The following is a 25,092-nucleotide window of genomic DNA, read 5'->3' on the forward strand; positions in this document are numbered from 1 at the left end:
AATTGCACTTGTCTATCCTCCTCACATTAGCTATTACCTTGTGTCCTTTTACAGTAGGATAAATGATATTTTTCTAGCCCTATTCTGAAGTTTTCTGTTCCTTGGGAATAGAAGGGTCTAGATTAGAGAACACAATTAGATGGTATGCAAATAAGAACTTTGAAGCTCTAAGCTACTGCTCATTATAAAAGAGAAGAAAGTAAACATATTAAAAACATCTGCTTTCACAGCAAAAGTGGAGACTTTGAGCCATCACAGCAGTATTTTATGTTGCATAGCAAACTAAGAAGTGCAGAACGCTACTGAAATCACTTCAGAATGTGTTTTTTTTCCCCTTTATTTAAACTTCATCTGAATTAATGACACTGTTTGGAAGAACTCATTGTTCAACCATTGGAACCCTGTTCTATGTTAGGAACTGGGGAACACGTGATTCTCATGGTGCTAGTAAAACCTTTTACTCCTACTGTATAAAACTGCTCAATAGTTGGAAGTACTGTGTGCAGTCTGTGCTATGCAAATTAAACTATTGGAATTACAAAGCTTCATTAGTGGTACTCAGATTATTAGAAGCTGTTAAAGCTTCTTAAAACAGGATGTTGATCTATCTACAGAAATAAAATACAGAGTAGGAAACGTGATACAAAAATGGTTAAAGAGTATGCAGTCAGAAATTTGTCCAAACAAGTGTTGTCAGAGATGTCCCAGGTAGTTTAGAACAAGAAAGAAAAGTGCATTTTAATCTGGATCACAGTTTTTCAAATAGTAGACATCTAAAATTAGCCTGATTATTTTTTTCCTTCTAAAAAAATGGCAAAAACCCTTTCAATTTTAATTGTTTTTTAAGTGTTGAAAAGTAGTTGGTTTACTTGGCATTTGATGTCAGCTACCTGTTTTTTTTTTCTAATTTTGTCACTGCTGCAGTTAAAATTTCAAGGATATTAATGGTCTGAAACAGTAACCATGCTGGTACTCTACCTAGCTGTTGCTTCTTGCTTGACTTTTTAATTATTTGTGTCAATACTAAGTGACTCACAGTTATTTTCTAAATCATCATTAGCTTTTCCAAACTGTTTGCTAGGTAAGCTCATCTTTTCTTCATGTGTTTGACCTCTATTTATTGAAAGCATGGAAGACTCTATTGTTCTCTCTGTTGGAGCAGTTACCACTTTTTCCAGAGATTCTTCCAGATCATGTCTCAGTTCGTCTTCAGAATCTTCAAAATTCCTGAAAATTTGAAACAAAGTTTTATTAATTCTATGTATCTGTTACAAGCATTTCTAGTTAAAAGCCTTCAAGATTTTTTTTAATGTGTCGTAAAGAATATGCAAACCACACACAAAATATGAACTGCTTCTTCACCCATCTCTGATTGTTTACCTATATTTATAAGGTTAAAAAAAAAAAAACAGTTGCAGAGCCATGTTAACAATTCTGCATAACATTTTTAATGTCAGCATTGGCATTTGACAAATTAGAGAATTGAAAATCAGATCAGCAGACTGTAAAACAATTTGTCTTCATTTATGAATTTAAAAGAACTGAGGAGAAAAGCTTTAGGCAATGCATCCAGTCATTTCATGTGTATAGCTTTTTCTGTTGAAGCGCTTGACTTACGTGTCCTCATCATCTGATCTTGGCTCAAGTCTGCCATCATCAACAGCAACACTGGAGCATGATTCTGAGTCATTTTCCTTGCTTTCTTTTGGTGACAGGGTTAATTTCCCTTCTGGAAAGGGAGAGAACATTCCTTTATTTGTATTACACATGTATTATAATAATTATATATATAAAACATAAATTATTATATATAAAATAATTATAAAGGTGTATGTAAAGTAATAGAAAATAAGTAAATGCTTGATTTTTTTTCCCCAGTGACCAACGATGTAAGTATCGTGCATAACTGACTTGATCACACGTGTTTTAGTCAGTGGTTTATAACTTCTGTTCAGTGGAACCTCGCATGTTTGTAGGCTGCAACCACAAAACTATAAAGGGTAAGAAAAGGTAAATCTGATGCTGGTAGATTCAAGTTCCTAATCCACGGACCTGCACTTTCAGTGGAAAACTTAAGGGACTACTGTTTGGGAAAGACTGAAAATTGCTGCTTGAAGGCAGCAGCTGTGATTCCTTAGAAGTTCTCATTTTCAAAGACTGAAAGGCAACCTCAACATGAAAGGCGGGAGAACAATGACAAGAGTTGTTGTTTTAGTACCTAATGGCTAAACGCTGTGTGTAATCCACTAGCAACCTGTCCGTTTGGGTACAAATGTGTTTCACAATGTCAGCTGGAGTAACAGGGCAGAACTGGGTGTTGAGGGAGCGTGGTATTTTAATAGATATAATAGATAAATAAAAAGATAAAGAAAACCTTGTAATATTGGCAGTAATGGACATCCTACCTGTTTCTTCTTCAAGCTGGATGAAGGAGGCATTAGACAGCTCTGCTTTTGCTAAGATACTCAGGAGTGTCCCAGGTGCTGTTTGTTTCCATTGCTTCCTGTTTTCTGTGATGTCTTCAGGCAGAATGACACGGTCAGCTGAAGAACAGGAAGGTTTTCAGATCAATAAACCATCACTGTGGCTTGGCAATTCTGCTAGAATTAGACTTTCTAATACGGACACTGATTTCTTCCTTTTGTGTAATGCTAGAACCTGATTTTTGTCCCTTGTGGAATATTTTCTCTTTTTTTTTTTAAAAAAAAAAAAAAAAGTATTTGATCTGATTGATACTGTGGAGGGAAAAAAAATAGTCTAGACTATTTGTCACTAAAAACTTCTTAATGCCAGTTCTAATGCTCAAGTAATAAGCATATTAGGCCTGGAATAGACAAGTGCAGCTTCATTGAGCTGTCCTTATTCACAAATTCAGTGGCTTCTTAGGGCTGAAAAAAAATCAGAAGTTCCTGTTTTTCTTGCTCCCAATGTTCATCATCTAAGGCAAAATGAACAAGAAGTGACATACTAACAATACTCTGCTTTGTCTTGACTATCCATGCAAAAAAATTCATGTTGTTCTTGTGTGTTTGGGGTACTGGGAGAATGGGGGAATACTGGAGCCCCTTGTTCCCAGCCCCCAGTCACTGGAGCTGCCTGGCACTGTCAGAAAACAAGCAATTCACCTCCAGAGAAGGAGCATCACCACGGCCAGACCTGTGTGAGGGTGCACTTGTGTCTGTGCAGCAAAGCTAACGGGTGGTGTGGGAAGCCAGAACTCCACCATGTTCTTGGCTGGCTGGCCACAGACTGCCTGGGTCTTGTGTATCATCAGCTCAAGGCCCAAGGAAGCGGTGGTGTTTAGTTGCATTGACAGGCGTTTTCAGCCTGTTACCGAGACCACAGAGTGCTTCAGATAAAAGTCCTTCTAATTAAATGCCTGTCGATCATGTGAATGTTCTGGTATGGAACTGTTTGCAAAAGTATGTAGTAGTCTGGCTGAATTTTAGTAGCTCCCCAACATAACTCACTGCAAAACATAAAACTTTCTTACAAAATTCATTTTCAGCCATAGGATGTACAGATGTGACATCAGCATTGGCTAAAAAATTCAGTAGTGTCTGGGGGGTTCCAGTTTGCCACTGCTTCCTGCTTTCTTCAGTATCACCTGCATCACTGGACTCTGAGGGGAAGAAAAGGCAAAGTTATTTCATTTTTTAAAAATAGATTTCAGTGGAATTGTGTTGATTATAAGATATTATAATGAGAGAGAAACATCAGACAAATTTGATATAACCTACAGTTACTGAATTTGCCTTACTCTTAACTAATTTTCAGGATTAATCCTAAGTATCACATTTTCCTAAAAAATACCTGTTTGGTATCCAGAAAGTTCTTCCAAAGCCCCATCCATGGGATCTTCATAAACTTCCACCAACTTCTCCTTAAGATTCTGCCCATCCACGGAAGTCAACATCTCATTGACTTTATCTTGTATCTGAAAAAACAATAGAAGGAGAAAACATATACAGGACAATAACTCACTTCCATTATTTCCAAATAACATCTGGTTCATGACAATAATATTCTTGCTTTGTGATATAATCCTAGTAAGAAGAAACAGCCGTGCTAATGTACTATTGAAATAACACAATTACCAAGCCAAGCTTTTAGTGTTATTGGGGAGGAGGGTATTTCAGTCAAAGAATGGGCAGGAACTTCGTTGTATTACTGTAAGACAACCAAACGTTCCCCAGAAAGGATGTAAAAAGCCTCATGCAAGCCAAAGAGAATGACACCTGAATGAAAACAAAACAAATGTAATAGGCTTAGAGAATAATTTTGAATAACAATTGTGTACTTCACCAGAGAAACCCTCTGCTCAGTTGAAAAATCCCCTTTCTGAGCCATGGATAGCATGATAACGTTGTCAGGTTCTCCCCAGAAACTATAACAGCCAGAAAGTTAAATTATGGTCTCATTTCTCTGCAATGATACTTTCTTCTTGCACAGCTTTATTAATGCTGTTCCTACTGATAGTATAAATCCTGCATGTGTCTTGGCCATGGTCACTCCCGCAGTTTTGACCTATTCTGAAAATGAAGCAGCACCAGAAGGAATAGCCTGAGAAGACTCAGGTTCTGACCTTGGACTTGCGTAGTTTATACCCTGCCAGAGGATACTGGTCTTGCTTGCTCCTTTTGGTCTGTTACATGCATAAGCTTCAAGCACAAGAGAGCCCTCACAGGAATTTCTGGTTTTGTAGTGTTCACTGGTATAGACTGATTCACATCTGTAGTTTTCTAGCATATATAAACTGATATGGATTTTGCAGAGTTAAGTTTTCTATAAAAGTGTAGTAAGTTCTCATTTTCAAGAAGTAATCACCACATTTTTAAAAGCAGTGTAGCTAATAATTGTAGAAGTGGCCATTATCATTTCAGAAAATACTCAAAGAAATGTACTAAATTCACAAATCAAATCTGGCATTTGCAGACTAATGCACTTTTGAGATGTGTTTTCCCCCTCAGCCCAATTTACAAAATTAAAATATCTGCACCACTTCTCATGTGAAAGATTGACCCAGATACCATCCAATTTCTCAAGCAATTATCTCCTCGCAGAAAGTCAGATATATGCAATATGTCAACAAAGCCTCAAGGTGCAGCTTCATTATAACACAGGTAGAGGGTGACAGTAATATAAACAGTTAAACCTGACCTCACGAAGCTACTGTCATGGTTTCAGATTACTGAAGAAATAAAATGCTTTGAATATAACCAAAGCCTACCTCTGCTTCTTGAACGTTGTCTTCCTTAGGAACACATTCATCTAAATTAATTTCAAACTTTATTCCTCCCTGAAGAAAATTCAGACACTTCATTAAGATAGGCTATTAAATAAAAACATTTAATTAAATGTACACAGATGACATGGAATTTAAATGGAACTTGGAAATTATTTTTCTATTAAAATAACTTCAATTTTCTTCTATCAAACAAGATAAGTTGAACAAACAGGACAAAAATAGATTGCTCTGAGGTACACCTTATGGATATTTTCAAATGACTGCATCCACTAGAGAAGGCTGGAACATTTTAAGAAAAGATGCCTTTGATAATCATTTCATTCAAATCCTTGCAATACACGGAGTTGGTTCGTACAGTTGGTTCCCAGCCATTATTAATATTTGAATACTGCACTGCTTCACTGCAGAATTTCACAAAACACCCTTGGACCACTTCAGAATTATGTTATTGTCTTATTATCTTATCAGAATATTTCCTAATATCTTATCTGCATTTCCATTCAATTCCCAGCCCCTTTTACAATTTAGAAGCATGATAGAGAAGAAAGTTTTACAAAATATATTAAGAAATTAACAGTGGCTTCACTTAGAGTTTGATATAAAGTTGAGTAAGTGGGGATTGATTACTGCCTGAGAAGATTTAGAGGGAGCCTTCCTCAAATGACCAGAAAAGCTCTGCTATACGTTTCTTTTCTTAATGATTCTATCCTGTCACAGAAACTTTCAGCAAACAGCAGTAGACCAGCACTCTTATCTGACTCTTAAATAACTTGATTTCCAGAGCTACTGTGGCATAACAGAATCGTTTGAAACGTACAGATTTAGGAAGAAAATGGGGGATAAAAACCACACACACACAAATAAAAAATAGTAAGTATGGATACCTTTGTGCTATATTCCTTCTCTAAAATGTTTTGACCTTGCTTATCCTGGAGTCTGACTTGTTTAAACTTTTCTTCCACTTTCTGGAGGTAGAGAAAAAAAAATCAGCAACTTTAAAATGTACACTTTGGAACCAGTATGTGTATATACCCTATATAAAAAGACTCTTTTTAGTAATAAATGTTACCATTGATTTCCTTTTATATATATCAATAAGAATAGTTCATTCATTGCCTTATTTAGATTCTGATACTGAAAGACATAATTCTGGCTTATCTAGCAGAAAAACAGGAAACCTTGCACAAAGTGCAACCTCTAATTTTTCAAAAACATGTTTCGAGGATACAGTACTGTGTCCAGAAACAATGCATCTTTTCTTTTCTATGATCATATGCAAGATGACTCAGGCTGATTTCATTCCAGCAGACTTTGGGAGTGATGAAGATCAAGGTTGTAATTGAAACCTATACCCGTACAAAGTCTAGCCATGTTTCATATTATCCTGTTTGCTGGTTAACACCTAAAAGCTATTTAATTACCTTCTGCATATTCCTGCGCTCTGTGTTAGAACATGCCACATAAAAGCAAAGTAAATAATTGCATACAGCTCCTTCAGTGACCTCCTGCTATGAGGACACGTCCTCAACCTCAGGTGAAGCCACAATTCACAGGTTGTACTTTTTGGAAACATCTATGCACTTTCTCCAGTAGGTGGACTGCCCATGAATTAAGTGACATCAAACAGGTGACATCAAACAGGTATAAAACCTTTTCTTTTATTTATTATTATGCTTTTCCCATGGGAATAACACTTCTGTCCAGTTGCGGCTTTGATGGTGTACAGTGCAGCTTATCCCACCGAATGATGTGTGGTGTAATTTTAGTAAAAGCCAGCTCCAGGATCCATGAATATCACTGAAGAGTATCCTACTTATATTGGCAGCTTTGGCACAAGTTCCAGCTGCAGCAGGGTAGCAATGTCTGTCACCAGTTTATGTGGAGGTCTGCCCCTTGCTGCTGAGCAGTGCAGGAAATCCTGCACTACATGAAGCAAATTCTGCCTGAAGAATCCTATTAGCTAGCTCAGCATTGTTTTCCTTTCAGAATAAGCTGGCATTTTGCACACTGAAATAAATTTTAAGAAGCTGAAGCTTTCATTCTTTTCACTTGAGGAGAAGCAGACTTGTTGCTGCAGAACTCCATGTGGTCTGGAAACCTCATCTGGTTTTCATCACACCAGCATTTTAAAGTAAAAGTGGAACAATGCTGAAAATCCATTCCAGTGCCTGTGTTGGTAGTATTTGATGACAAAGAAATGATGGATTCCTGTAGCTGAAATCTTTAGTTCTGTTTCCTCCTCCTGCTTCTCCCAATCTTCTGTTTAAGTAAGGAGTCCACACAAAACTGGATTGTAACATACACCCTACATAGGATCCTTACAGGAAAAGTACTCATGTTCTACTCTGAGCTCGTGCTTACCGTATCTCCTGCACAGGATTCTCCTGCAGGTCTGCACTCTGAGTGGCTTCTTTACTTCACTCAGAAATCAAGGAAAACAAATACACCACAAAAGGAAAAGAAGCAAAAGTACCTCCCAATAAGTATAGGGGAAAAAGCAATTACCAAAACAAATCAGAGCTCATCCCAATAAAGTTTCCAGGCTATTCAAGAAAGGAACCTAGGAAGATTTTCAGATGTGGCGCAAACATCAGGTAAGATTTAAGCTTTAGCATTTTTCAGGACTCTTGCAGAATGAATCAAAGGCCATGCATAAAACGTTTTGTTTAGACTACGAGATACCTCAAGTGATTCTTTTGTTCCAGCTGTATCTGTGGTTTCAGACGGGTTCTCAGCTTTCCCTTGCCTCACCAGATAGGTTTTGTCTTGTATTTTTTGATTGTCCTAGGGAACAGGTTTATAAAATGTTCATTTCAATTATTAATTAAGCGTACTACCTTAAAAAAGAGAAGGAAAAATGACTGCATGCATGTTTGAGCTTTGCTACCTGGAGTATTCCTGCTCTGAATCTGAATTCTTTTATATTGCTGTGGTATTCTTCCCGAATTTTCTGTAACTGCTTCAGGTACTCCTATTAAACAACAGTAAGGTAGAACACATAGTTATTAGAAAGACATACAGAAACAGCACTAGCTGAACAAAATATTCCATGGATATCAAACTGTGTATGTGTGAGAAAAAAGGATCAGTGTCCACTACTGCCAATTTTAAAGATTGCTTGATACTTCCTATTAACAGGAGATTTAGGAGTTATAACTGTTCCAGACTTTAACCCTTTTGAAGCTTTTCTGAATGTTTTATGCTGGATTTTCTGTCTAGTTACACCTAAAATAGTCAATTCCAAGAATAAACTAAGGATAGTCTGAGTAATGACTCCAAATTCACAATCATAAAAGAGAGGACTGGAAAATAGTAGGACAAAAAAAAATTATAAACCATTTATTGTATTGCAACCTCCTCCCCAAAATAAAACAGAATTTGGCAGTCTTCTGTTGAAGAAGATTCATCATTTCTGTGCTCTGAAGAAAAAACTTCAAATGTGGCTGGAAAACAGTCTTTTGTTAAAGACATTTCTGTTACTGCTTACAAGACAGTCTGTCCCATTTTGCATATGGTACAAATGGACAAATCCATAAAATCTCATTTTTATAAAATTTAGTACAGACTTTGTAGAATTAAGGAGCAGCAGCCTTTGAATAATGTGTGCATGATGAGTATGTTCCTACTCCAAAGTCTGACCATTATGTTAAAAGCTAATATATTTATTCTGACTTTTTTTTTTTTATAAATCAAAGATAAGAGGATTAAATGTATTTACATGTTTCCATGTATTTCGATTTTAATGTATTTAGATTTGTTTGTTTGTTTGTTTATAAATAGATTTATTTCCATGTATCTAGATTTAGATTTTCTAGATTTTAAAACGATTCTGGAGGTCAGCTTTTGTGCAAGTCCTCACTGGCTTCTGCAAGATGGAACCAGATGAGCACAGAGCTTATATTTTCCTAGTGGTCCAATGGAAAAAAATAAAATCTCACGTAAAGAACACTATTGTCAAGAAGTGTAAGAAAACAGCTTTGAGCAACTCGGGGAAATATTTTATTTACCTGTTCTTTCATTTCATTCTTTCTAGACATGTCCTGATGATGCAATTTGAGATGCTCTTCCATTATTTTCTGCTGCTGCATTTGGTCATGATATGGGTCAGCAGAGGATGGCCGCAGTCCCTGTAGGTGTACAAATAAATCCCAGAGCAAAGGAATTTTCATTTCGAATCCCTTTCATCAGGGCCTATTCAGTTCACTTTTCCTCTTCCCCTGAAGAGTGATGTATGACAAGCGTGTATTTTTGCAGGTAAGAGTCACAGTAGAATTTTACAATGCTATAGTTTGATACTAGAAAATAAAACCTCAAGATGACCATTGTAGAGCAGATAACAGACCCACCAGAGCAGAGCTTTCTATCTGACAGTGCCACAGTCTGTTGGAAAGACATCAATTCATCTTCAGGATTTTCAATCACTTTCTTTCACAGATTTTGTTCTATGGTTCAGTACTTACTAACCAGCTGTTTTTCCACTTTAATCTTGTACTGCTGGGCTTCAAAACGCCTTTGAAGATATTCTGCAGGCCTGAGAGAAGAAAGCGATGTTCACATACTATATTTTATTTCACAGCTTCTATCTTCTGCACAAATAATTCTCTACCAGCTGTGTTTGTACTACATAAGTATGGATGGATAGATCAAATTTGTATAAATATGGACCAACAGTAAAATAACAAACAGAAAACATACTGACTCGGGCCATTCCCCTTGCTATTATTTTGGTTACATTAGTCTACTGAAGTGCAAAGCTCTTCTTCACCTTCTATTTGATAAATAGTACGTGAGACTGTTAGTGAAAATAAAGTTATTTTTCCTGATTCTCAAAATATTGATAAATCGTGGAATGGACAGACAATCTCAAAAGTAAAAATAAAAGATTCTACCTCTGCTTTGTAAAAGAAAGGCTTTAAAGTACACAGACTGCTGGAGAACATGCCTTTATATCTGAAACCAAAATGTAAGCTCTGCAGGAAGACAACATTTGCGTGGCCTGCCTCCTACTCTGTTCCCTGAAGTACAGAACAGCTTTTGCTCTTTAGATCTTTCTGATGCTGGTGGGAAGGAAAGACACTGCTTATCTTGAGTTTTACTCCACATCTAGTGAAACGCTGAGATTGGGGAGACATTTTGATAATAAAATTTCAAACATCAGGAAAATGCATTCAGAACAGAAAGAGGAGTTACACTGTCCAATAAACTTAAGTAAAAAAAATTATCAAAGAACAAGCAGAGAAGGAATTATACTGAATGAGTTAATCGGGAAGGCTGATAACTCCAAACGTGCAGGACTGTTCACTACTAATAAATAGTGAGAAAGGTTTACCCGTCAGGTGGGGGGGGTGGAGGTGCAACTTGTCCTTTTTGTTTATAGTATTCCTCAACTCTTTGGCTGATGTGAGAAAGGTCATAATGTGCATTACGTTTCCTCTGCAGGTTGTCAAGTTTATCATAGTAATGACCGTAATGGCCATGCGCTCTGATATTTTCTGGCCTTTCTGCCATCTTAAATCTGGAGCTCTGTGGCTAAAAATACAATAAAGAATGTTAATTGCCCCATATTCATTTGTATCAGTACCAGTGTGAACTATTTCCTGTCCTCCCCATGATGAGCTGCATGGTAATACAGGCTGTCTACAGTAGAGTTAGTGTTATGTTCTCCAAGCCTTTTCTCAAATAAAGCAGAAACTTCCTAATTTACTACATACAGAGTGTGTTTAATCTTACTGTGGTCTCTCCCTTTTCCCCTGTTCCATCAGCTCCTGTGGTGAAGCAGCAGCCCACGCTGTGTGAGTCAGTCAGCGCGGGGCTTTGTACCCTGCACCTTGGTTGCCCTTGAGCCACGCCATCGTTCTGAAGCCCAAAGCACTGAGTTAATTCCAGGAGAGCTTTATTTTGACATGTGACAGCGAGAGCAACCTGGGATGTAGTTGTGGGCCATAAACATGCAGACTGCTGCTTTCAGGGAAGCACTGTGCTCGTGCATAAACTCTTTGATTATGTGCCTGTGGGAGCTTGCCTTTGATTCCTCCAAGTCCTTACTGTGATGAGACATTCCTGTATTTCTGCTTTGTGACAAGGCTGTCTTTTCCATCTCATAAGAACAATGAAGAGAAAGGTGATTGTCTAGCTGCTGCTGCACGACAAAATAGAACTGCAGTATGACATCCACAAACATTTCCATGGTGGGAGACTAAAAATTACTACGTGGTGTATGAGCAAAATGCAGAATATTGCTTATTTTTCTTGCATAAATTAAAATCAGCTCGGTATCCCTTCCTTAGATGGTAAATACATTAGTTATTGCTCCTTAGAAACACTGAAAATAAGCTCATCTACCTACAGCATAGTCCAGATTATATAGATTATATAGTCCAGCACAATATAGATTCATATTTATAGAAGAAAATTTTCTACTGCCAGTAATGATCCCAAGGAAGAGGGAATTTCAGGGAGTGTACGTGTTGTCCCTCCCTGAATGAAGTTTTAGAGTACGGTATCCAGAAGTACGGCAATCTCGAGCAGTAGGGGAAACAAGTCAGACCATCTAAATAAGAGGGTTGAGAACCATGAGCAACGAAGCTTGCACTCTTTCTCCCCTCCAAGAAAGTCTGCAGCAAAGAAGATATACCCCTGGTGGAAGAGGTTCAGGGTAGAGAATACAAGAGCAAATTGGACAGAAGTAAGTCCACTGGCCCTGATGGGATGTACCCACCAGTGCTGAGGCAGCTGGCAAATGTCATTGCGAAGCCACCGTCTATTATTGGCTTTGACTGATTATGGCACCTGTGAGAGGAAAGCAGATGCCAATCTTATCTTCAAAAAGGGCAGGAAGGGGGACTCATGAAACTACAGGCCCCACTGTCCTGGAAACCATTTCCAGACACGTAAAAGACAAGAAGGTGTTCAGGAGTAGTCAGCACGGATTCACAAAGGGAAGGTCATGCTTGACTGACCTGATGGCCTTCTACAAGGAAATGAGCAGCTTGGAAGACAAAGGGAGAGCAGTGGGAACTGCCGGCCTTCTCTCCACTACTTTCTGATGCCGTCTCCCAAAAGATCCTCATAGAGAAGCTGATGAAGTGTGGGCTGGATGAGCAGAGAAGTAGGTTGAAAACTGGCTGGCTCCAGAGGCGATCATGTTGCAAAGCCCAGCTGGAGGCCAGTAACTGGCAGCGTACCCCAGGGGTCAATACTGGGCCCAATCCTGCTTCACATCTCTGGTAACGATCTGGGTGATGGGGCAGTGTGCTTTCAGCAAGATGCTGATGACAAAAACCTGGGGAGAGTGGCTGACATGCCAAGGGTCATGCTGTCGTCCAGAGGGACCTCAGCAGGCTGGAGAAATGGGCTGACAGGAACCTCCTGGAGTTCAGCAAGGGGAAGTGCAAAGTCCTGCACCTGGGGAGGAACAACCCCAGGCATCAGCACAGGCTGGGGGCGCCCAGCAAGGAAGAGGGCCTGTGGGTGCTGGTGGACAAGCTGAACATGAAAACTTGTGGCAAGAAAAGGCTAACGGTATCCTGGGTCGTGTTAGGCAAAGTATTGCAGCAGGTCAAGGCACAAAGTGAAACACAGCAAGTTCCAGCTAAAAATAAGCAAAACATTTTTTACTGTGAGGGTTGTGGAATCTCAGTTCTTGGGGATCTTCAAAAGTCATATAGCCGTGGTCCTGGGCAAGTGGCTTTGGGTGTCCCTGCTTGGGCAGAGACATGGACAAGATGACCTCTAGGGTTCCCTTCCAGTCTCAAATATTCTGTGATTCTGTGAACCCTGAAGCAGCTCATTCAAAGCATGACACTTGAAGCATGAATACGCAAATATTCCCACTACCCTGAAAAAAAAAAACAACCTGTTTTCTTCATTTGGATGATGAAAGACTGTGGGAACATGTGATAATATGTTCACTGATAACATTACTGCATGTCTGGCAGATCAAAACACTGTGGACAAATTCTGCCTCTGATTACAGCAGAGCACGATGAAAGGAAACTCAGCCAGCATCTCTGCACTTGCATGGAAATGCACAAATGGAACTATGAGGAAAACCAAGTTCTGCATTGGGCCAGCACTGTCCTCAGGCATCTAAGTGACTGCTCAAGGGCTGCAGTTCTGGGAATTCCACAGATCTCTACCATCGGCTAATCTACCCTAACTGCAGCGTGCAATTACTGCTGGGAGCTCCCGGATCCCAACTGTGCTTTGCTCTAGTTTGTCAGCACCCACGAGAGTGCTACACACTCTTGAAGGTGGGAAGTGATACCAAGTAAGAGGCTGGAGATAGCACACAGCCTGAGGAAACAATGAGGTAGAAAATGAGGGAGGGACACAGGTCATTGTGAGGAATTGGGGCTTCCTCACAAGGAAGCTGTAAGGTTTTATCCCAGTTTGTTTCAATCGTATCTGAAACGAGGGCACTGGGCACCACTGGTTTTGCCCACGAATGGGCCCTCAGGAGGTGTGACATAAAAGAATCGGTATAGCAGATATTATAGCTGATATTTTATAGCAGAAATGCAAGCCCAAAGTTAATTTGCCTGTGTGTAAACATAAATGCAAAGCGTGCCTGACTGCTTTTGTTACAAAGGACCAGGCTGAAGCAGCCTAAACTCTGTGTTTCCCACTTAGGCTTTCTAAAACACCTCTTCTGAGACTTCTGGAGTCCTTAACTGTCTCCACTGACCTGGTGTAGGCATTAGGTTGGATTTAATGTATCTTAAAGAAGCCTTCTAAAGGACCTCTTCTAACAGCAGGAATTTGCCTTCTAAGATAATTCAATGTTATCAGCAATGTGGATGCACTCTACCTGAGGCTGCTGCCCTCCTGATGGTTTCCATTCATTTCTTTGAAAGAATCCCTGTGTCTCAACAGGCGCCACCATTCCAGATTCTGAAGGAACTCGGTCTTGCACTCTCCTTTTTTGAAGCTTACATTCTTTTTAAAAATAAAAGATTAGCAAGTTACCTTCTGTGCTTTCTACAAGATTTCAGTTCTCTCCTTTTTTTTTTTTTTTTAATTTCCAAATTTTTCTGAAGCTCTTGTATCCAAATGTGCAGCAAAGACTATTGGAGAAAGTTATCACCATTGAGTATATCACAACTAGCAAACGTTAGTGTAGAACCAGTGTTAAAATCATTAAATATTATCTTTACCTTGTATCAGCTTGGCTCCAGGCTGTGATGCTGAAGGCTTTCTTCTATTTATCAAAGTGAGACTGAGTTCTTCCTGTGTTAACTATCAACAAAAAAGTACCAGATAGAACTGTTTATAACACAATACACTCTCTTGGCAAGCAGCCGTACAAGGCACTCACCTCAGGGGGCAAAAATCTGAGAACAAGCTTCTGCAAGAAGGGCTTCCTCAAAATAGAATTCACCGATGGTCGATCTCTTGGAGATACTTTAAACAACTGGGAAATTAACGCCCTCAGATCATACGAATATTTGGGAGACACGGGCTGAAAATATCCTCTGCAAATCTTCAGCACGAGCTGGTGCAAGCTACTGCCTTCAAACTTAATCAATGAAAACAACAGAAAGAGGACAATAAGTACTGCTGGTTGGAAATGATGAACTAAACACCCAAATTTGAAAAGGGTACTTGTGGACAGAAACCCTGTGCTATGCAATCTCTTCACAAACAATTTCTCCCTATCCATAGTTTGCTGTGGGAGATTAACAGAACCACTCTCTGATTGTACTTGCTGGTTACGTTCTCCTAGTTTAAGCTCCATGACTCAGCAGGTCTGATAGCTTTGGCACTTGGAAGAGGTTTTTCATAGTGTCACATGTCGTACAGTGTCATACAATAACACAGACACACTTTTTCCAGAATTAAACATCATGATTTTTGCCAAAAGCTGTTCAGCAGAGACGCACATACATACTGCTTGCAGAGGGTTCACCTTTAAAACCTCGGTTCCCACAACTTAGCCTCTGTAGTCTGTGTTCTCTCAGGATCCAGGATACAACCTGATTTTTAACAACTGATGCCACTCAGCTGACTCAGTCCTCTCTGGTCAGACGATCTCTTAATACATCAGCATCAATCTAATTTTTAGGGCCTAAGACAGGCAAAACTAATTTTGAAAGCAACAGTTTTCTAAAATTATCATTGTATTTACTTAGATAATTTGAAGGTGTTGTAACCCAAATTTGCTCTTGCATTTCCCTTCTACATCAGCATCTAGTTCCTGCCTTCAAATTTAAAAAAAAAAAAAAGGCAGCAATATGAAATAGAATAGCTAATATTCATAAGAAGAAATTATGATTTTTTTCTCACTTTGTGAAATCTGGAATATTCCTCCCTTGTTCTCAGCTCAGCACAACTGCTCTCCCTGCCAGTGCTGCTCTGCCAGCTTTGATCACATTGATGCCCAGGTCAGCTTCGATTGGGCCCAGGAATCCGACCCTTTTCCTGTTGTTGGGATTAGTCTCTGCTTCGCTCCCTTCTCCACATTCACAGGCTGAGGATTACTTGAGGCTTAGATCATACAGAGGACAGCACAGCTTCCTAAAGATGCTATCTCAGTTATCTTTTGACATGAATGTGCTTCCAAACAAAATACGACCTCTAGGAAAATGTTTCTTGAGACTTGAAATGCTCTCCGGGGAAATGTAGGTTTCAAACTCTTTAGCGAGTACAGATTGGTGTTTTCAAATAGAAATGAATAAAATGATGTGCCTAAAGCCTTGAAGTACAGCTTTAATTCTTTCCATCTGCCTTTTCAGAAAGTATAGTACTTATTTAAGAGTAAATATATGTTCGACAGACTTATAATATACACATAAAAATTCTAGAAATACAATATAATATATTGTATTATAGTTTGCTCAAAAAATTCAATACAAAATATTAAACACTGGCATTCTTTAATATCAAGAAGTAAATTGAAAATAATACTAGTAGCTGTCTATGAATATTGTTATAACTACATATATTCCAGGCTGTTCACTCTATTTTCAATAATATGATATTGATCTGATTCTAAGATACTTACAGGATGCTTTAGTGCACATAGCTCATAGAGCACACAGCCAAGAGACCAAATATCTCTGTAAATAAAAGGAATTCAGGTTTCAGGAAAAGCCTATAATATTTTCATAGATGTAATCAATTTTTTTTTCAGCTCTCAAATTTACTAGCATCATTCCAATGAAGATTAATATTGGTCCAACTTTTGACATTTCTTAGTATGCAGTGAAAAGAAAACCTTAGATTTCTTTTTTTTTGTTGTGGCACCAATGTTTCTACAGTACCTAACCAGGTACTATTATTATTATTGGAAGAGGCACAGGATATAAACGATGCCTGCTTAATATTCCTAGCAGGATTGAAGAGCAAAGCTACCTCTAGCTGATGCATGTGAAATTCCTGGTGCCCTGCAGAAATACAGATTTAAACCATGACATCATTTACGTTAAGTTCTCTTGTGCCTGCACGCCCTCATGAACAAGAATATAATGAAAACTGAGAGACTCACGTTTTATTGTTATACGGTCGATTTTCACAGATCTCAGGTGACAGATAATAAGGGGTCCCTACACAGGTATAGGCAAACTCCATAGTGCTGATGAAATACAGTGAATAAAAAGGTTTACACGTTGAAAAAGTCTGCAAGCAATTGAGTTAAGAGCCCGTGAGGGTTTTTATTTCTGCTCTCAAAATAGTTGAATAATAGCATAATTGAATAATGAAACAACCAAAGAAAGACTAAAGTACTTCCCATTTCTGTGTAAAAATGACCAACTATCTTAACAGTGTTTGCATTTCAACAGAAATCATGAGAATTCTCTTTTCCCCACTTTTCACCAGCATTGCAATCAACATTTGCAAGGAACGATGATCATTAACACATAATTCTGAAAGCTGTCAACCACACCTCAAAGTATTAGAAGCCTCCAACATACTAATTGAAATAAGATCGTAGGTGCCAGTCAGTCATGCAAGCTAGAAACTGTGGAAGGAGGAACAACTGTCCAGAAACTAAAGCAGGAGTAAATGAATTCTATTTCCATCTTTGCTGCTGACTTGTAATGTAGGTATAGCAAATATAAAAAACTTGTTGGATTCATTTCACTTGCTTTTAGTTATTTACACTGTGGATGTCATCAAGGGTCACTGGGAAGTCAGTGGAGAGAAAAAGAATCACAGAGTGATTCCTCTCACTCTACAGCAGGTGTCAATAAAAGCTGAATGTCACCCTCCTTATTGAGGATATGAAATCTGACTGCCAGAGCTGTCAAGGATACCTAACAGAAAATAAAAGTATTGGGCACTATCTGTAATTCGGAAGTGGAGAATGGCAATGAAAATGCCTTTGTGTATCACAGGGGATGGGAGGAAGAGGGACTGAGAAAACTAATTCACTTGTTACATGTGAAAAAGTACATTCAAGCTCCAAATATTTTTGTTTCTGAAGTCCCAGATACCTATTAAATACTCCTCAAAATGCCCAGACTTGCACATTCACATTCTGAGGTTTACTTTCAGCAAAACTTCCCAGCTCTGATGCACCACCAAACTTTCAACGTTATCTAGGCCTCATTCCAAAGCAACCTGATGGGGCCTTGACAGAAATTACCTATGCTGTACATTCACCTGAAGAATGCATTAAGGTATTTTATACCAGTACATAGTTAAGTAAGTCTGAAGAGAGTGCATAAATTGTCTATGCTGGTTAAAGTCTTTATTGTGTAGACAGGAATGTGATTCAGCTTGGATTAATTTAATTTGGGGATAGGGAAAGATGCAACAAGTGAATTGCAGCAGGTGGAGTACAAAGCAACTGAGAAGAACTGACAATAGAAGGACAATCTGCAAAATGATCATCAGAGGAAATTACATTTCCACAAACCGTGGAACTTCATTGCCATGAGATCCTGCCAAGGTCACAGATATCAAGAAGCTCAAAAAGAGATCAAGTTCAAGCATTGTCCTTTTGTTAGCATGTTAGGCATGTTTTGACCATGTCAAAAAGCACTCTCCTAGACAATGTCTGGCCACTTTGTAGGTTAGGCCAACCTTGTCCCCAGAGCCAATAAAGAAAAGACTTCTCTTTGGCAGAAGTTTAGCCAGAGGGATGCAAGCCGTGACATATCATTTACTCTAAGGGCCAGGGAAGAATGGGTTCTGGCCTTTTTTGGTTTGTTTGTTTGTTGTTTTTTTTTAGTATAGGCACAGTTTTGAAGAACATACTAAGAAACGAAATAGTACGACCTGAACAAACTCTTTTCTTACACTATTTCCAAACATTTAATGCTGTTCACTGCTTTTTCTTTTCATGAAGCACCAGAAGTGATTACCAAGCACTGCAAAAACAGTTGCACCTCCAGAGTTTCTCAATGTCAGTTCCATAAGGAACAGGAAAAGATTGAGGGAAAGACCCTCTACCAAGAGTCCAGTTACAAGGATCTGTGGTTATGTTCAGGATGGCACATTTTAGGATACCAGAAAAAACATATAGTGACAGACCCCTGATATCCTAGACCAAGCACAGCCCACAAACAATTTGCACATTCAGGTTGCATTCTGAACATTCAGAAATAGGTACATTTGGTGTAGATCATAGACTAATGAAAGAGGTGCTTACTTGGTCAACTGTCTTGCTATGCCAAAGTCCCCAAGCTTTGCTATCCTTCCATTATTGCTAAGAAAAATGTTCTGCAAACAAAGAAGAAACTGGTGTGCAAAAATTAAACATGGCACAGCTTCTCAAGTCTTTTGACATGATAAAATCACCCCCCTTCCAGTTCTAGTTTTACTACCTGTGCTTTTACATCTCTGTGTAAAATCTTCCTGTCGTGAATATGCTTCAGGCCCAAGGAGATCTGCACAAACCAACTCAAAATCTGCGGTGAAAGACAAAAGGAATAGGTATCTGATAAATTTGATATATACATGTAGATACATTTGCATGGCTCTAATCTCCAGCAGGACATTTTAATGAAATATGTACAACAAAGACAACTACAAAATCTAAAACATGTCAATCACACACACCATGGAATAGTAGGAAACAATATTTTTGTATGAGTAAAATGAATGCCATAGTTTTACTTTCCTTTCTCAGTACTATCAGGGAACTAAATGAAAATAAATACCTATTCCCACTTTCTGTATCCCAGTGAAGTTTTCACTATGACAAGACTGAAGCAAGGACTGAAGAATCATGTCAAAGAGTTAAGAACACTAGACCATTATTTAGAAATTAGTTCAAAAAACAAGCCATAAATGGGTGGTGTCTTAATCCTCAGCAGTGTAAGTCATGCATTTATAATATTTGTAATCATACCAAATGTGATCTGGGAAAGAAGAAATAGAGGATGAAGGTCTGAAATGTGATTAAACAATGTAGGTATGAAGAAACTTGTGATAGTAAGTAATCACAACAGTTCATCCTTGCCCCAGGACAACTCTTAAGCATGTATTCAATTCCAGATATACGTGATTTATTGAATAAGGGCTGCTGGACTTAATTCAGAAACAAAAGTAAGATGTGCTTACACACTCCTATCTTAAGGACAATTGATGATCATGGAAAATTTTAATTCAAGTAATAATCTTCTATCTAGTAATGCTTAACATTTCACAGATGATTTCCTGAATAGGGCTGATGTCATAAATTAGACTTTCTTAGGCATACACTTGAAAATATAAAGATTTTTTAACAAGGTTATGTTAAATTTTTTGCTCTCTGTTCTTGATTGTCAGATGCATCTTTAGTTTCTATGATCCTTTCTTTTGTCTGTAATTCCTTTGTCTTTCTTTGGATATGCCACATTCTGTCTCGGCAAGGTTTTTTTGTGTGTTGGTTCCCTGTTTTGTCTTTTCGTGATCTGTGATTTTGTCCTCTTTTTATTTTCTCTCATGTTCTCTCTGCCTTTATTATGACTCCCAATTGGATCATAAAATTCACCACTGCTGAACCAGTAATTCACTTTCAACTGACTTCTACACTAAGGAGTTTCTCTTTTCCTACTGAAGCGAGAAAAAACGTCACAAAATTTCCTTTTTTCTTTTTTTTCCCACTTCTATGCTTTAGAGTAGATTTCCACTAACACGTTAGATATTGTCTGTCTAGTATCTAGGTAAGTTTTCATTGCAACTGCAAAAGTGAAAAACTGCACAAAATTAAATATCCTTAGCGTTCCGAATACTAAGTCCAACATATAAGAGAAGATTTCCTTCGGAAAGCTAAAGTTAGTTAAAAGATGAAGGAATAAGTGAAGGACTAGTAGGAAATTCTGTTTCTGAGAACTGCAATACCTCTCACATGCGCCTATTTACAAACTGAAATACCTGTGAACATGCTCCAAAAGCAGTCAGAATCCTGGCCTTGTTTCTCTGTGTCAGTTAAACAATTTAAATGGCATCAGAGAATTCTTGACCCAAATAAAATGAATGAGAGATTTACCACTGACTAGTATAAATCATGATATACTATGATGTAAATAGCAGAAAAGAATGAAAAATTCATATATAATACATCCCCTAACACCTCTAAAACACCTTGTAAAAGTAAAAATAAAGCTGTTCTGGCTAAGCAGGTATACTACTAAGAAAAAGTGCCTCCAGTACAGAAGGAGCAATGGAAAGAATATAATTGGCATCAAAATACTGTCAATAAATTAATTTAAGATCTTAAACAAGTCTAAAAGGAAACTCTAAATTCCCACTAAAACTATCAGTTTCTTTATAACGTTCAGTTTTTATAAAAGGTCAGAAAAGAAACAGTAGCAAGCACTGCATAATTCAATGTGTTTTACATAAACCATCCTTTCCTCTAAAGGTAACTTCTTTCACCTGGTCCTCATCAAACAGTACTCCATGCTGCATATTTATCCGCTTCATTAAATCTCCACCATCGCAGTATTCCATCACGATATACAGCTTGTTGTTTTCTGAAAGGAAAAGTATTTCTTTCCTTTATTCCTTTATTCCTCATTAATACAGCAATAAATTATTAAATTTCACCTGAAACATACATTAATTGCATGCTCTCTATGGACACTAGCCTTCACCTTTGCTTCACAGGCCCTCCAAAATCCTGCATGAACCTGTGCTGGAAAGCCACTCCACTCCCTCCCTCATTCCCAAAGTCCAAGCCAAACCTTTTCTGCAACCTTACTGATACCCCAAGATATGTTTTATTTCCTATTTTCCTATTTTTCCTAGTTTCTCATTAATTTTATCTCCTATTTCCTGCTGTGCTCAAAAGCTCTCTTCTTCTATTGCAGCTCCTGAGAAGGTTTCACAAAACTCTGGACCTCTGTTGAAGGTCAAGATTAAAGTTCAAGGGAGGCAATGCAAACACCTCAGGATCTAGTGTTTGCTTCACAGTACTTTTGGTCCCACCCACCCACAAGGAGAAATAAAGTACTGACTGAACCTGGTACCTTGTGTTCATTTTTAGGAGTCGGCACCTAGCCCCACTGATAAGTAAGGTGCTGGGGATAGGTTTATGGTTGGGCAATACGAACAAACTAGTTTCTGCTGCCTTTCACTCCTATAGTCGCAAATAAAACAAAAATGTTAAAAGTAAACCTTGCAAAGAAGCAAAGAAGGTTACTATATTTGCATGCTTCATCTTGGCCAGAAGAATGACTTCTTTCTGTGAGGCTTCTTTTTCTTTCACAGGCATCTACAAAGAATTAAGGAACTACATGCTAGCAATGATGCATTTAAGTCACTTCAAAAATAGCTGTCAAATTGTGCCAAGGTGATGCAGAAATACTAGAACATATGATGTACATACATTTGCAGCGTATGTTTGTAAATATACTGGACAATTCTATTAAAATGTCCTCTTTCATTTACAAAAGTAAGTTTCTTACTCTCATTCTTAAGAAATAATTTTGAAATGTAATCCTTAAAGATTCAAAAATCAAAAGGTGAAAATAAAGACACACACAATCAACTATATAAATGACATACCACATACTAGAAAGACACACTCTACCGCATAAGAAAAATCATACTACTTTGAAGTCAGAATTTTCTGTAACCACCTCTTGGTTCTTAAACAACTTGGATAAGTAATAACACTCTATTAATTTAAATTTTTCTATTTTGCACACATCAAAATATGAGATTAGAAATAACCAAATTACTGGTCCTGAACACAGAGAAACCATTTTTTATTTAGTTGTCATTACTAGCATATCAATTTTTCTGGGTTTGAATCTGAAGGTTATGTAGCTTTTCCTAGAACTGACACATAAAAATTCATGCTTCTGTTATGATTCTCTCATACATCTGAAGTTCACTAGTGCAACACAGAGTGTAAGAGCTGTCACAAGCATGTAGACACTCACTGAAATTGACTGCTGAATTCCCTGTACTGAAATCATATGGAGTTTAACTGCATGTCTTTTTGGAACTAGATCTAGGAGTGGCATTACTCTGATTACCCAAGCTAGCTACCCTAACCTACCTTTATAGCCCACAGAAAGAAACATGAAGCTTATGGACCAATTCACCTTCTTCTGAAACAGAAGTCTAAAACAGCAAACAGCATCCCTTGTTCTCAAAGAAAGGGAATTAAGCCATGTAGCTGAGATAATGACAACTACAGAACGGACACTTCAGATTAGATGAAATGAATCAAAATGCCTTACACATAAATGAGAATCAGAAAGACTGCTGTGTATTACTCATACCTGAAAATATGAACTTTAAAAAAAAAAAAAAAAAGGAGAGTTTAGAGAAAAGTGTCACAAAATCATGGCTTGTTATTTCAGTAGTAAGTTTTGATGTACTTGAATCATCTGTTATAAAGCTTAAATCAGGTAGTGTCATGTATGCTAGGTAAAGCTTTGAAAAAAAAAAAACTGTTAATATAAAATCACATATTTAGTCTATGTTTTTAAAATTAGTCAGTCAAAGAGTACAGTCTTTGGAAAGTTTATGTCATCAAGATGCAACTACAAATGTGACACCTAAACTCATAGATTAGCTAAATGCAGTTGTCATAATTCTGTAAATAACTATTGTTATCATCCAGGTTTTGTTGTTTTACCTTAGTTAAATCAATCTCTTTGATGACACATTGTTCATTATCCACTTTTCCTTTTGCCAAGAATATTTTGCCGTAAGATCCTTCTCCAATTTTCTTAAGGATTTCATATTTGTCCATGATGTCTTTATCTTAAAACAGTGGCTAGAACAAAAGAGTCCCCAGATTAGTATTGCATGTAGTCAGTGCTAAAACATCTGAGTTTGTCTACTGAAATAGAAACTACTTTTAATGACTGTATTTTTTCCTCACATTTTTATCACATTTTTATCAATGATGCAGATTCGTCCTCAACATGTCATCTCCTGGAAGACTGCAAATTATCGTGGATCTGAACTTAAGCAGCAAGTTTGAGTGTCTCATAAAGGAAAGCATGAAACATTGTCCTAGCACACCCTAAAATTAAAAAATGAGAAGGCAGCAAAAGTATTACGGTGTGGTATTATTACGGTGTTATGGTATGGTATTATTCTTGGAGGTCTTTTGCAACCTTTACGATTCTATGATTCTGGGAAGTTTGACGTTATTTATTGAAGTTAATGATGTTGCACACTTGTTCTCTTAATGGAAAACATAAAATTACAGTGTGTTTCTTGTTGAACTTTGGTAGAAAAGACCAAGTATTCTAGGTCATTACCACTGGGTATTCACAACCTATCCGCAAGCAAGCTTAGAGTGCTAATACACACGCACACCCCAAAACTGTTCTTGTTAGCCGGACTAAGTTTTAACCAGGAAGATTTGGTGGCACACTGCCCTTTTCCTGTCAGGAAGGAAAGCCAGGCTCGGTAGCAGACCACCTCGGCCTGCGTGAAGCCATCTCCGCGGCCCGGGCCCCTTCCCGCCCTGCTGTGGCACCGTCGCCATGGCGACGCCGCGCACCGGGGGGGCGGCCATGGCCGGGGCCTCCCTGAGGCGAGGCGCGGGCAGGGGGACGCGGTACCTGCGTGTGGCCGCCGCCTCCGGAGCCCCCGAGGCCAGCCCGAGGAAGAGGAGGAGGAGGAAGATGAAAGATGAGCAGCCTTCCCCGGCTGCCCTGCCCTCGGCGGGGTGTGGCGTCTGTGGCACTGCCCTCGCACCCCTCCGGGAGGAGGAGGCTGCATTGCCCCGCTGTGAGGGGCTTTGGGTGTGAGCAACGCAGGAGAAATAACAGCCCTGTTCCACATCTTGACATTTTCTAAAGCTTTTCGTATTCATTTTTCTCCAGTATTATTTAACACAGTCCAGAAGCACCTCCCAGGGAGAACTGTACTGGGGTCATGTCTACACTTCCCTGTCAGGCTTCTCATCACTATTTAGTAGCCAACAGCCAGCCAAAATAGCACCATTAAATTTAAATTACACATAATGCGTTCCGCAGAAGTTTATCTCCTTATCAAAATGGGGAAAATTGCCCTTTTTAGTGAACAAATGAGGTTTCTTCCACACATGCAAATGGCATATATAAAAATCTTGTCATTGAAGCCAAAAGTTCACCCTCAGGTATTGTCAGAGGACTAATAGCTGCATGAACTATGCCTCAAATAATTAGCATAGCTAAATGTTTTCCATAAAATGCCCTTCAGACAAAATCAGTTATTCCTGCTATGCAGTATTTCAAGACATTGTCAGAAAGAAAAACTTCATGCACAACTGTCACATCACCTCTTTGAAATAAGACAAAGAAGGCAATTAAAACAATGCTGTTAGCACTAATGGTTTTGACTGAACATTTCTACGAAGCTATTACCAACTCCAAATATATTTAATATCTACTTTTTTGTTATTTGCAAGTGTTCTAGCTAGAAAGGTTATTTATTATTCATCCCTCCCCTTAGTTTGCCAT

The 25,092-nt window shown here is 38.4% G+C and overlaps 1 protein-coding gene across 1 annotated transcript; it reads right to left on the reverse strand.

The window, feature by feature from the left end:
- Positions 1-865: 865 nt before the first annotated feature.
- On the reverse strand, positions 866-24,258 carry NEK5 (NIMA related kinase 5). Its single transcript, XM_032207805.1, has 23 exons — positions 24,211-24,258; positions 23,271-23,411; positions 21,797-21,893; positions 21,056-21,153; positions 19,018-19,101; positions 18,843-18,913; positions 16,734-16,820; positions 16,251-16,305; positions 14,565-14,765; positions 14,404-14,476; positions 14,058-14,185; positions 10,578-10,777; positions 9,713-9,779; positions 9,256-9,375; positions 8,136-8,219; positions 7,931-8,032; positions 6,133-6,213; positions 5,231-5,299; positions 3,814-3,937; positions 3,494-3,622; positions 2,406-2,543; positions 1,618-1,702; positions 866-1,227 (listed from the first exon to the last, which is right to left on the reverse strand). Exons 2-23 carry the CDS (start codon positions 23,385-23,387, stop codon positions 1,005-1,007), a joined length of 2,433 nt encoding a protein of 810 aa, XP_032063696.1. The 5' UTR covers positions 23,388-23,411; positions 24,211-24,258; the 3' UTR covers positions 866-1,004.
- Between the last annotated feature and the right edge of the window lie 834 nt (positions 24,259-25,092).

Source organism: Aythya fuligula, chromosome 1 (genome assembly GCF_009819795.1).
Source record: "Aythya fuligula isolate bAytFul2 chromosome 1, bAytFul2.pri, whole genome shotgun sequence".
In the NCBI taxonomy this organism is placed as follows: domain Eukaryota; kingdom Metazoa; phylum Chordata; class Aves; order Anseriformes; family Anatidae; genus Aythya; species Aythya fuligula.